The following is a 14347-nucleotide window of genomic DNA, read 5'->3' as shown; positions in this document are numbered from 1 at the left end:
GGTTGTTGTCTTCCCTATGATAGTGAAGAACACTAACTCGGCTAGATGTAGACGTATCGTAGCCATGGCTCTTGCATCCAAAAGCTCCCATGAGCTTGTGTATAGTCATCATCCTTTACACGCTCTTTCAATGGTTCTGATAGGCCTTTGTTTGTCAAAACATTTTTCATGCACTCTTTCCACGTGGTGAAGTTGCTGCCATCGAATTTGCGAATGAAATACTCCTCCTTTTCTGAAGAAGAAGCCATCGCTAACAAGAGGGTTTGAGAGGTGCCAAACTATGGCGAGAAGCTGCAGAAATTTGGGCAGAGTAACCTTTGTATCTAAAGTAAAATCTCAACCGAAATACACTCAAAAGTGCCAACAATGAAAGTCACACCTTGTGGGAAGGAAATACGGTAGAGTCTCCTTTGTATGAGGAGTCAAAACTCAACTCAAAATACGCATAAATGTGCCAACTACACTAACTGAGCATCTACTACACAAAACCACCACTGTGTGACCGCCAACTCGGTGTCAAAAGCACAAAAATCCGTCCAGATACATATCCTATGGCCAGGGTACTGTAAAGGAAAATTCCAGCTACCTGTATCACCGAAGGTGTCTCAACATTCAAGCACACCCCAGCTCAAAAAAACCTCACGCTATCGACCCTCCGAAGGCTAATGCAGACACAAATGGACTAGCCACAGCCTCAGAAAGGGCTCTTTCGGTCCGAGTCTCAGAAATGGTCGGGAAAAACTACCAAAATAGCCAAAAATGGTTCCACATGTGGTAGTGGGTAATGTCCGCAACTCAAACAGGTGCTAAGAACTGTTGTATGAGTGAACCGTGCTCAAACAGGCACTAAGAACTGTTGCATGCAGTAAAAGTGATCCCTACGAGGATATCTGCTCTCAAAAGAGCTCAATAGCACTAGGTGTGCTCACACCAAAATGCATATGTCCGCAAAGAATCTGCTGTCGAAATGACTGCCAAATTGCCTGTGAAAGTGCTCTGTTGGGAAACTTGGAGAATCTGTGTGTGAACAAGCTGAAAAATCCCTTGTAACCTGTAACCTACGAGTCGGTGTCGCTATGTGCCAATTTCTATCGCCGGGCAGAAATGTGTTAGTCGAATAGTCGCCAAAGGTGTCGTAGCCAAAAATCACGACGTACAGTGCAATCGGTGCGCTCAGTGACGATGCCAAGTGTCACTCCTTTATGGTAGAGGCACCTCACCCATGCGTATGGCAAGTACAACTATCGATCGCAAGAAAAAGTCATCCGTGCGAAACCGGTGTCGAACCGGATGTCGAAAAATCTGCCCAATGTGTAAGAATGTCAAGCCGGTGCGAAAAAGTGTCGATGTTGTTTCCCGCCACCGGATAGGAGTGGCTAGCCGAATAGCTGTAGACGATGCTCAAAGACCGAACTCGGACCTATGTCAGATAACGCCAAGCTTACTCGCCCGCACCTGCACCGACGTAAACAATGCTCAAGATCGAACTCGAGCCTATGTCAGATAACGCCGGGCTTACTCGCCCGCACCTGCACATGTCGATGTGTGTGCACATGAGCGCACACCAGAAGAGATCTCTCTCTACCTCTCACTCGCTCTCTCAACTCACACGCTCGCTCTCTCTCTGTCTCTGTGTCCTCTCTCTTCACACTTTCTTTCTGAATCTCTCATGCCCGAGTATGTGTGAGCAGGGATCGGGAAGTAGGAGTGCGGTAGGAGAGGTGGGTCGAGTGTGTGAGTTTTTTAAAAAAATCAATTTTGGTCGATTTTCAAAATCTGCAGGGAGTGTGTGTGTGCTTTTCCTTGCTCACGACGCCCTTTATGCTCATGCTGCCCTCATTCTCCTGCTGCTCACGATGCCCTTCTTCTAGCGCTGCCCGAGATTCTCCAAAGCCTTCAAGGCTTCAATTTCCCCTCCAGAGGTTGCTTACTTTGCTACCGAACCTCACTGGTCTTCTGCAATCGAGTTGCCTGCCTTTGCTTGGTGTTTGTGTGTGTGTGTGTGTTACCACACACTGCTCTTTTGTGGCTACCCGACCTGAGATCTCTTGCTTCTTTGATGCGCTCTGTAAGTTTCCCTCTCCCCGAGCCTTGGACTTTGCACTGGCTTGCCCCTTTCTCCTTTTTCTCAACTCACCTGCAGATTTGAACTCCCAGGCTTGCTCGACTTCTCTGCAAAGATTACCTCCAAGACAAGATCCGAGCACTGGCTTGCCCAATTCTCCCTTTTCTCAATTCACCTGCAGATTTGAACTCCCAAGCTTGCTCGACTTCTATGCAGAGATTACCTCCAAGACAAGATCCAAGTTTGGAGGACCTACACACGCCGAGTGGGGAACAGGAAGCCGGCTCGGGATCGACAAAGCTCTGATACCAATTGATGTGGGCGTAGTGGGCGTGCGAAGTGTGTGCAAGAGAGGGAAGGGGATGAAGGAGAAGCTCAGTGTGTGCAAGAGAGGGAAGGGGATGAAGGAGAAGCTCTACAGAGGGACTTGGGTTAGCCTAGTGGAGATGAAAGTGAGAGAGTGGCAACTCTCTCACTTTCTATCCCTATATTCATTAGGTGAAAAGTGAGTAAGGGTGGTTTCCCACGGCCACCTGGCCTACACCCCAACAGCCCCTGTCCCTACATGCCTTTGCTATGAGGTGCCTTGCATACCTCACTATTTTTTTATTATTTTTCCAAATTCAAGGGTGCTGATATGCTACTCGCATGCCTTGCATGCTCTTGTATGCGGCTCAAACCCCTTGGTGCTCATGCTCTCAATGTGTCGAAGCCCACTGCCTTGTTGCATTCAATGGTAGGTTGGGAATAACCCTTGTGTACACGAACCCTAAGAATTTGAGAGGTGGGCATGTACCTTAAGCCAAATCAAGTGCCCTTGGGTGCCTAAGGTATGAAAATACCTTCAAAGTGAGCCATGGTGATGACGAGTCTCCACAAGATGAAGAAAATGGACGTAGCTCCTTGTACAGAGGTCGAAAGCGGGTGCAAATGAAACAAGAATTGCTCCCTGCTACCATGCGACCCCAACAAGCCCATCTGTTGGTGCTTTTGACGTAGTCGACTGGCTCCTCCTCCTCCCGCTAAGAAGACATACCCGCGTGTGTGATCTCCCCGTTGTGGTTTTCGACCTCCTCGCCTAGCAAGAGATTCTGCACACGCAATGTGCCTCGACCTCAAACTCTTGCTTAGCCGCCTTGATCACCGTGGCTTACATGATCATGCAAGACCATGCACGCCCTGCTCCTAAAGTGAGGGAGAGAGAGAAGACTCCGAAGAGAGGGAGGCCATGCCTCTTGCTGAGAGAGAGAGAGAGAGAGAGAGAGAGAGAGAGAGAGAGAGTCTTTCCCCCTCCTCCATAGCCCTCCCCTTCCCTGAGCTTTGATACTAGTGCAAGGCCATAGGGAAGATAGACATGCTCATAACCACCCAACCTGCCTATATATAGGCCCCTAGCCCTCTGGCTCTTAGCTACATATATGCACCCTGTTACAGGCACGATCACATACACGGTAAGTGATTCAAGATGTGATTTCTAGTACCTCTCTCTCTACGAGAGCGTGGTACAAGTACACTGTTATGTGCTTCTAGGATAAGGTAAGACATAGACATGGTCTGCATTGGATCATATGCAAGGGGCATACACCACATTTGAATAAGGAGTTTTTCCTCAGTCCAGCATTCTCTCTCTATCCCTCTTTCCAACTTCTATGCGGGAAAGGTGAACCTAGGCATGATGTTATTGACATTTTTCTATGTCCATACAGTAATAGGAAGGGCTAACAGCCAAAGGAAGGGCTAAGCGCCATCTATTTCCACCTAATTTGGAATGGCTATGAGCCATCTATTTGTAATCCATTAGTGACTGCTTTCAAGATCGAAAAATTCTATTCAGTTGAGTCACCCATTGATTCTTATGGCCAAGCAAGAGTCTTGCCATTAGCGATTTTTTGGGCATTATTTTAGCACTATACTTTAAGTGTGAAGGTCAAGTTGAGTTTTTGAACGTCTTAAACTCATAAGGGTTTATCTCTACCATGTTGTCTAGATGGAGCCAACATTTCAGACAGCATGGCTACTCACAAAAACCCAAGATTATGGATTTTTGAGTCTGGAAAAGCTTCACTTGTGAATGTGATTAGTACAACTTCAATGGATCTCCTATTTTATTTACATCACTACAAGTGTTTATATGAATACAATTCTGGGGTATGACCCAACTAGTGAATACTAAATTACTTATTAAAGTATTGATGGTCAATTCTTGGAACCTTCACACTTGCACTTTCACGGAAAGAAGTCCACAAGCTGCAAGGGGTAGTGAACAATTTCAACTTACTGTAATGCCAACGGCAAACCCAAGGAGGGTCGCGGACATAGGCCAAAGGGCCGGCTCCTCGTTGAGTAATTTTCGTGCAAAGTTTACCCACGGGGTTTGACAATGTCGATTTTAACCATGGGGTTTGGATTATTGCAACGATAACACCCAAGGTTACACGTGCAATATTACTTGCATATTACTAATTAGTACTCTCTAGCTTTTACCGACGGGAAATTTGGACAGGTGCCTTTCACAACGGATAAGTGAACAATATGATTAACCTCCAGGTACGCATCTGATTTGTTTTGTTTCTTTTTGTTTGCTTTTCTACGTAGGATGCATAAACTATGTTGTCATCCATTTTTACTCTTAAGAGAAACGACAAGGTCATGTAAGAGCCAAGCAATTTGAGATGTAGTGTCCAAAATAAGTTTTCTATATCACGCGATTGTGAACCCACTTGTCGGGTTTTATTTGTCACATGGATACAACATGGTATAGGAACTCATGGAGTTCGGTTTAGCCAACGTGGAGCAAGGCTAATGAGAGTCCTCTCACTCCTGTGTAGAGTGTTTGCAGTTACCTCCACGCATAAGTACATATCGTACTGGAAGGATGTTCTTTTTTCAGACACCCTTACATGAGACATATTCCACATGTGGAGAATATGAGTCTTTGGGAATGACACTGGTGCCCACAATTTCAATTATGTGTCACGACAAAGTCCCTAGGTGCTGGACAAATCCGTTTTCTAGACCATTTTCAGCACGTGGTATCAGGAACACTTTCAGTGGCCAAAAATTGTCGGATACTCAGAATGACTTGTTAAGGTACAAGTGCTGCTAAACAACATTAAATTGATGGTTGTTTATGCATATAGCAAGACTATGAGTTGTTAATGAAAACGTTTCATTATTTGTACGTAGAAGTGATTAATGTTTCACCTTCTATTCTAGTTCAAACGTTTTAGGAAGGCTTGCAAATAATTGCAGCAAAAAGTATTTAGTTTCTTTTCAAAGCTATTTACACTCCTCTTTAATGTGTGCTAGGAGCATTACATTCCCCATAAGTATTGGCAAGGATGATCATGGATGTACATGTTTGAATCTGATTTTTGCTAAATGCATGCACACTAGGTGTTATGGGCCCTAGTGTTTAGCAAAGGCTAATTTGGAGCGGCATGTATATTCATTACATTAGTTCTATGAAGCATTTTTCACTCTGTGTGTAGTATCTCTATGAGATTACTTTGGATCTACCAGTCACCCATAGAGGTCATGGCTCGGTTTGGGTGCTTGTGCATCTTTCAAGTTAACCAAGAGGGTTATTCATGACATTGTTGACTCCTCAACAATGTTGTGCGACATTGTGATCCCTGTTTACCAGTCATTTGGGAAGACTGTCGATAAATCATGGGGAAACACACCTCAATACTGTCAATATCCAAAGAGGATAGGCAGACTCAAAGTGTAATCTTGTGCTAAAGGATATGCAAAGTGCGTACGTTAGCACCCAGAAATCCAGCTAGTAAACATCTATTGCTACCATAAGTTAAAGCATGTTTGTGATTAGGTTTAGTCTCTTCATGCATAGGTTCTTAACCTTCAACAGTAGTTATGGTGGGGTTGTTTACTAATGAAAATTGAGAACAAGTCAAAGACTTATATTTTGCTTATAAGTTATGTCAGCCAATTAATTTCATGGAAAGTGAAAGAAGGTATTCTTTTGGGTACATCTTTGTTGTGATAACTCGTTTAGCATGCTCATGTGCGTTCTAAATGGAGTCTACACTCTCTGTTGGATAGGAGCCGATACCATAAGATGGTTGTAATTGGACAACAATGTGGAAAATCAAGATATCACTCTTGGTTTCATGGGACCTACTAGTGAACCGTGTTTCGGTCAAGCACCCAGCTGGATCCATGAAGGATGCCACTGTGGAAAACATTAGTGTATCACCACTCTTGTTTTCGAGGACGAAAAAGCTTCTCCAAGGGGAGAGTAATGTCAGGCCCAAGGTAGGATGGGCCAAGGCCAAGGGTCAACTCCGAATACACATGTGGTACAGGGGCTATATGTAGCTAAGAGCCAGAAGGCCAGGGGCCTATATACAGGCAGGTTGGGTGGTTATGAGCATGTCTATCTTTCCTATGGCCTTTCACAACGGGTGCAGCTTGAGAGTCAATGGAAGTTCCTTGAACACCAAGACGAATGCCTTGACGAGCGGGAAAACGTTGGGCAACCAAACATGCAAGAACAACCACGTGCAAAAAATAGATTCAATGTAGTTAGGGCCCATGATTAAGTTGCCTATCTACATTGTCGGTTGGTCTGTAGACAGGTTGGCCATCGTCTCTCGGTTGGTCCGTAGACAGGTTGCCTAGAAGCTCGAGTGGATTTTTGGTTGGTTAATCACCCCATAATACATGAGAAAAAGAGACTCACTTGGAGCTTTATGTGAGTTTAGGTTGATAGTACGAGCATGATTGCAGATTCATGAGGTCAGTTTAATACCACTAAAGTTTTAAGTTTAGTGTTAGACACGGCTCTAAAAAATTATATTGTTAATAAGTCTATTGAAGAAAACCTTTGGCTCAAGGTGGAAAAACCTAGGCTCAAGGTAAATTACTTCTTTAATTGCTAATGATGTAGCTTCCAAACTCTACGTTAAACACTAGAGTAGAAGAAGTACTCAACCATTTTTTCTTACTTTGTAAATCCTCTCTCTCTCTCTCTCTCTCTCTCTCTCTCTCTCTCTCTCTCTCTCACAGGATGTACGTTACAAACACATGGTACTTGACATAGCCTTGGTAAGATAGGAAACAAGCTAAGAAGTTGTGCCATGACATGGTTGGCTGCTTGTGCCCACAAACTTGCCAGGTCAAGCTATAGAAGAAGACACAAATGCTCAACTCTCTCTCTCTCTCTCTCTCTCTCTCTCTCTCTCTCTCTCTCTCTCTCTCTCTCTCTCTCTCTCTCTCTCTCTCTCTCTCTCTCTCTCTCTCTCTCTCTCTCAGCACTGTCATACACTATTTGCTAGCACTCTGACCTTTTCAATGTGGCAATGTGGCCCCATGCACTTCTTGAGAGACCTCTACAGTGTGGCAATATTGCCACTTAAAAAGAGCTCAAGCAGCGAGCTGCTTGAATCTCGACTCCTAGCCTTTCCCCAATGATATGAGAGAGCCAATAGTACCTTCAAAATGGGACTCTGGTCAATTGTAACTTCAAAATTTGAAATAGAGTAGCCGGGCCTCTCCCCAACCACCTAAAAACTAAAAACCCCACCCACTACCCTTGAGCATACACAACATGCAAAATCAACACCAAGGAGAGATTAGGATGAGAGAGAGGAAGGGAGGTCATCCTATGCAGGCGTTCAAGGTTGCTGCAGCTGCTATCAACATGAGATGCACGCCCTTGACCTATAAAATTTTTATTGCATTGCTATGATTTTTGCTTTGATAATTTTATAGGTTTAGTGTAACCCCACCTACAAAATTTAGAGGAATTTAGTGTTAAAAACTTTATTATCCCACAGTCGGTGGTGCTAAAAAAACCCTAGGTTTATTATAATTCCATCTATAAAATTCAAGAGGACTTTAGTGTCAAAAGCTTTATCATCCCACACAAGGTGTGCTGGAAAAAAACTAGGATTAGTGTAATCCCACCTACAAAAGATTTGAAATTACCTCTGAAATTTAAACTTAGAGGTGCAAAAACCTAAGGAAATTTAATGTAAAACCTTTAAATATAGTCAATGTACCTCTATAATTTTCCATATGAAGTTTTCCACAAAAAAAAATTGCATTGCATCACATGTCCCTTTTTGTCACTTAACCACTTAAATTGGAACATTAGTTGGGGATGACCTTAGTGCCCAATCCATATTCTATGTGTGGACTAGCTCTAATTGAGATGCTCATGCCTCATGCTTAGGGTTAACTCTCCCTAATATCATGCCATCAGTGTAGATGACAAGAACGACCTTCCATTACTTTGATAGTCACTCGTGGATACTAAGGCCTTTAGGAGGCCAAATAAGAATTTCTATGTGCTCTAGAAGCTCTAAAGGAAAGCTTATTTTTGGCTTTCTAAAACAAGCCTTAGAGAAGTGTTGGGTTAGGCATACTTTCAATGTTTTCAACGTGATTGAGACTTACCTTAAATTTTATTTTGGTTTTAAAGTATTAAATGGATATTTTTGGTTTGCAGAGGCCATAGGAGAAGGTGTTACAAAAACGTGTATTTTTTGGGCCGTTGAAGTTCGGACGGCCAAGATGCATGCCCGTTGATAGGACCCGACCCATGAGGCGATGCTTTTGCAGGGCAGCGCACAAAGTTCTCTGTAGCGCATGCGTGACAACAGCGCTCTCTGTAGTGCGTGCGTGACATCACTAACTCAGCGTCGAGCGAGCACGAGGCGTCCGTCGCGTGGCCTCATGGCGCTGCCTTGAAGCGTGCACGTCTCTGCTGCCTTTTACCAGCGTTTCACAGCGTGTCGTGCATCGCTTTCAGTAAGCCTGCTTCGAAGCATTAATTATCGCTTCAGAGCATGTGCTCAAAGCCTTCGTCACTTGTGCCCCTTGCAATTGCTTGCGTGCCTACACCGCCCTCATAGCGGCATTGAATGCTTGATGGGAAGCTGACTTTTTGCAGTCGAACAGTGAAATCTTCTATTATATTATCAAATTGTACAAAAGCACGTTCCCACACTATGTTCAATGTGTTGGAACTTACTGTGTTGGCATTCATGGCTAGAAAATACATTTTTCCTACACAGTGAAAATAATAGGGAACTTGAAATTCTCTCGCTTTACAGCTGAAAATTTGAATCTTTTTCCGACAGTTACACCAAAACTTCTATGAATTTCATGGTTTTCTTAAAGGCAAGCTTAAAATGTAGTCGGGATTTGCCAATTTTAACCGGTTAAAATAGAGTACATTCCGTTTTTTTTCTAACAATACTGTCGTTTCTAATCTCAAAAATGTCAATTGAGAGCAAGGAGAAAAGCAGAAACTGCACCTCGAAATAGATAAAAATAATGTAAAAATTTGAAAACTAAATCTAATTTTTAACGTTTTCTCTAGGCATATTCAAGAAGAGAAATTTTGTACCTCCGTAAAAATATTTCTTCCCGAACACTTTAATCAGGGGAGAGGGAGAGAGAGAGAGATGCACGTGTGTGCGTCAATTACACTAAAACTTGTGTAAATTTGACGGGTTTCTTAAAGGCAAGCTTAAAATCTAGTCGGGATTTTCCAAATTCAACCATTTAAAGTAGACTAGGTTCCGTATTTTTTCTGGCGTTAGTGCCGTTTTCAATCTCAAAAATGTCAGTTGAGAGCAAGCGGAAAAGGAGAAGTTCCACCTCGAAATAGAGGAAAATAATGTAAAAACTTGGAAAATAAATATAATTCTCAACATTTTCTCTAGGCATATTCAAGAAAAGAAATTTTGTATGTCTATAAAGATATTTTTTCCCGAACACTTTAGTGGGGAGAGAGAGAGAGAGAGAGAGAGAGAGAGAGAGATGCACGTGTGCGCGCGCGCACACCCACACACTCACTCATTTTCATAATAAAAATGTTCAAATGCATATACTAAGGCTTGAAATGACACCTGTGAAAGTTAATGTGAGGGTGACTACTTCAATGTGAGCTTGTGCATCTCAAAAGTTGTGTGGAGGCAAATATTAAAATCATATTATGTTATCAACTTCTATAAGAGGAGCCCTTCTTTTGCCTTTCTGCATCTCACAGAATTTGTAAGCTCATATAGTTATAGATTACCTTTAGCTTTGCTTGCCAATGGCTTTTATGAAATTGTGAAAGAGCAGCCCTTCTTCTGCCTTTGTGCATCTCAGAATTTGTGAGCTCATTTACTTATAAATTACCTTTAGCTTTGCTTGCCAATGGCTTGCAAAGAACATAGTGAGAGTTCTCTTGTTGTCGAAGGACGAGAATGGTTTGTAAGCAGTGGAGACTCCGATGGTGCTGACAGCATGGATTTTGAAGGCGGTGAGGCTTATTGACGCCTTTTGTGTTGTAGTTGCTCATTTTGGGTCATCAAACTTTTGAAGAATTTGTACTGTGAAATCTATCTCTAACTTGTGTTGCGAATGTGGTGCTAGTTTTGAATTTGGCGAATATCAATTGGCGAATGTCATTGTTCGATAATCATTATTTCCATTACTCTTTTGCAAATGTAATGTTTATTTTGGTCATTCTCTTGTTTCTATGTTATACTACGCTTGAATCCTTCCATGGGCTTCGCTTGTCTTGAATCGCTAATCACATCGTCAAAAGATAGTCAAAATGCAGCAGTAGGTCAATAGTAATCTTGCTCTAATCAATTGGTTTACCTCAAGAAGTAGAGGAAGGCTTACATTTTAGGGGTTTTTAGAAAAAGTCAAATGCATTGCTTTTGAAAACAGTGATCGAGCACATTGCATGTGTAGCACGTAGGGCGCGTTCCCATACCAATATTTCGAGTGCTTGAGCCTATGAGCACTACCTCTTGAATACACCATTTGATGCACAATGAGATTTTGAAACACTTAGGTTTTATTTTGCATCCTTGCATTGTGCATTGTCTCCAACACAGTAGCTTTGCATGCGTAACACGTGCACACAATATGCTTGCATGCTCATTCTCATTAGATAGCCATCGAATCTCTCTCTCTCTCTCTCTCTCTCTCTCTCTCTCTCTCTCTCTCTCTCTCTCTCTCTCTCTCTCTCTCTCTGTGTGTGTGTGTGTGTGTGTGTGTGTAATACACAAAAGTGTACGTAGACCTTTATCTCAAGTACATTCACCGCTCTCTTAGATTGCCCATCTTCCTATAATTGCAAGCACGTCACTACCTTCTAGTTGCTTTAGTATGCAAGAAGTAACCATACGAAAAGGTTGTCACGCAAGGAAATTTCTATCGCAAATGAGTGCTTCTATTTCTACCCATGGTTGCCGAAGTTTTCCTTATATGTGAAAGGCATTACGTCCTCATAATTGATCTTCTACAGAGCTTCGAAGGTTGATAGAAGGTACTCGGAGCTCAAGTCGTAAATGTGTCGACGTGTCCTCAATTGCATGCACATCATCGCCGCCTCGCAAAAGATCGAAGGAAGAGGTGCATAAGTCCCACAAGCCTATTGCACACGCATTGTTTCATTTGAACGACTCCGTGAACTCTAGATGCGAGCCTTTAGTTTTTCGAAAGTGTCTTTCTTTGAGAGTCGTTATATCGAGTCGTAGAGCTATTTCCTGATTTTACTATCTTTTGGATTATGTAGGAAACCAAGTTGTGGAGGACCCCATTAATGTCAAGAAGGAAGCATATCTTGAAATACCTGTTTCGACTTTGTCTACTGAGCCTCTTGTGCCACTGCAAGGAACAATCGGCCTAAACCAGATTGAGCGCACACCTCTGAACATTACTAATGATCCAAGTCCAATTGAAGTCGAGCCTTCTATTCAAGATTCTAGGCTATATGCACCAGATGAATCACCTCAACTACATAGAAAGTCTATTGATCTTAGTATTGTTCCATTTGCTCAAAGTCTTCTACCACAATTCTTGATTACTAACATCTCTGATTCTAGCCCGCGATTCTGTATTGAGGGCAAGATATTGAATCTGTATGGCACCTACAAAGTTGGCCTTGACCAATTGAAGTACAACCACTACTTGAAGGTCGACCTGGTTGATGAAGAATGCACGAACACTATCACGGTGGTGGTGAATGATCCATACATAGAGCTCTACGTCAACAAGCTCCACCTCGTTGACTTTGTTCACATCGACAACCCAATTGTTAGGCGCAAAAATAGAGCAGATGGGGGATCAGCATTGTATTCCTTGTACATTGATGCTACAACTGCTGTAAGCGCAGCAGAACCTTTCCCAGTGTCCCTCACCTTCACCCCTGATTGCAAGATACGTGCATTTCTTGATGACATAGGTGCACAACAATCTTCAACCGGACGTTCTCAGTTAAGCACACTTGCTTTTGTTATTTTACAAAAGCACAACTCACAATCAAGATTTGGTGGACCTGTCGGTGACCTTCTAGTTGCAGATGGTCCTCTCCCATCAGATAGGGCATTTGTAAGAATTGACCTACCTTGCTTATTATTTTCTAGTCTTGTATTATAGATTTTAAATCTTCCATCATACAACCATGCTCTTTCTGATTTGATTTACATATTTAATATTCTCTTGCAGCTGAGTTTTGTGAACTCTCGCAAAGATGACTGCCAACAGTTGCTTCAAGAAATGGTTGTTGATGGCCCTGTAATGTGTGTCGCAAGAAAGATTGGAGCATTCCTCGGCAAACCAAACACCTTGTCGATACTAGATGTCACAATTCTAGTGCATGTTCGTAGTGTGCGCCTCAGAGAGGAGCTTACTGTTGTCTTCCAGACTCAAACCAAAAATTTGGGGTACAATCGAGAGGTGTGCTCATATAGAATGAAGTGATATATTCCAAGTCCCTCCTCTCAAACTCTGACATAGTTATCTGTTGCGCAGGTTGTTGGCACGCTTCGATTCGTCAACTTCAATAGCGTGTTGTTAGAGAAGCATTGTTCAAGTTGTAAATCCACAAAAGTCTACAGACTAAGACAAGCACCTTATTGCGGATCTTGCAATAAAAACACCACAATAATCATGACACCAAAGTTGGAAGCACGTATTGCAACAAAAGACAAAAAGCTTCTCGATGTGCAAGTCATTGGTGCAGCAGTTGATGTAGTCCTTGCATTGGATAGGACCTTCAACGAAATCTACATTGAGTCTGCTTTTGAGGCAAGAGACACCTTGGCAACAATCTCACGCTTTGGCCGCTTCAAGATCAATGCAAGTGGGCATGTGGTGGCGTACCAAACCGAAACTCAGTGTTCCGAATGTCCATCTTTTATTATTAGCTGCCCTTAATTTTGCACGCTTGTTCTAACTATATGCTTGAATGAAAAAAAATGCTTCCATCCCCTACTTTTTTGTAAGTGCTTTCGCACAATTTTGGTTGTGCTTCTAACTATTGTGGTTGAATGTTACCAATACTCCATCCTCTACTTTTTTGTAGGTGCTTTTGCACAATTTTGTCTGTGCTCCTAACTATTGTGGTTGTTGCTCAAAAGATTGTCTATTTCTCTTTTATCTCTCTCTCTCTCTCTCTCTCTCTCTCTCTCTCTCTCTCTCTCTCTCTCTCTCTCTCTCTCTCTCTCCCTCCCACCCTCATACACACATACATACAAACGCAAACACATAGACAAATAGCCATATCGATATTTGCATACATACGTGTGAAAACAAAGAGACACACACCCAGAAACAAACAAACACACGCACACAATTTCCACTAGACATGGAAAATGCTATTGATTTGAGTATTCCAAAAGAGATAGAAGTTGACATGATATTCATGCAGACACATCCTTTTAATCAAAAATTGTTTCTAGCACTCCATAGTGTGTTGCAAACAAAGTTAAGCTTTGGATCATTTAGGCTTATGATGCAACAATGCTTGTTCGAGAACTACTTAACAAATTTTATCACGCACTCTTCAGCTTCATGTTCTTTGCATCACAGTTGGAGTCCTTAAGTGAAAGAGCTACGCAATTGAATGCTTTATATGAAACTTGCAAAACATCAATGACTCTCACAATGGAAGTGATAAATATTTTCTCTCACAAATTCGAAAAAGCACTTGTTGTAATCCTTCGCAATGCTACAAGCGGCGACAGCAAACAAGAAGTAATTGGAAAATCAACCGAACAATTTAAAAAAGGGCTTCTAATTATGGATGCATCTACTATGGGCTTAATCTATTATCCTTTCGTAACTTTGCCATCGCGCCGTAAGCTTGTCCACTGGACAATTGCAGAGTGTGATGAATTAACGCACTTATGGAGGGAGAACATGGATAAGCCGGCTACTCAAATCGCAAATCTTTTTCTTGAAAAGGAACCACTTTGTGTCCATACACACTTTGCAATTACAACAAAACTAAAGCGACTACGACAT

At 42.4% G+C, this 14347-nt stretch overlaps 1 protein-coding gene across 1 annotated transcript; it reads left to right on the top strand.

The window, feature by feature from the left end:
* The first annotated feature begins 1930 nt into the window (after nt 1-1930).
* Nucleotides 1931-13316, top strand: LOC147428172 (uncharacterized). The gene is made up of 4 exons (XM_086497006.1): nt 1931-10346; nt 11616-12430; nt 12548-12778; nt 12854-13316. The coding sequence occupies exons 1-4, from the start codon at nt 10241-10243 to the stop codon at nt 13256-13258; spliced, it is 1557 nt and encodes a 518-aa protein (XP_086353132.1). The 5' UTR covers nt 1931-10240; the 3' UTR covers nt 13259-13316.
* Nucleotides 13317-14347: the final 1031 nt, after the last annotated feature.

Source organism: Adiantum capillus-veneris, chromosome 23, assembly GCF_014529385.1.
Source record: "Adiantum capillus-veneris isolate H3 chromosome 23, ASM1452938v2, whole genome shotgun sequence".
In the NCBI taxonomy this organism is placed as follows: Eukaryota; Viridiplantae; Streptophyta; class Polypodiopsida; order Polypodiales; family Pteridaceae; genus Adiantum; species Adiantum capillus-veneris.
The sequence above is the reverse complement of the archived record's forward strand: the minus strand, read 5'-3'. Positions and strand labels throughout refer to the sequence as shown.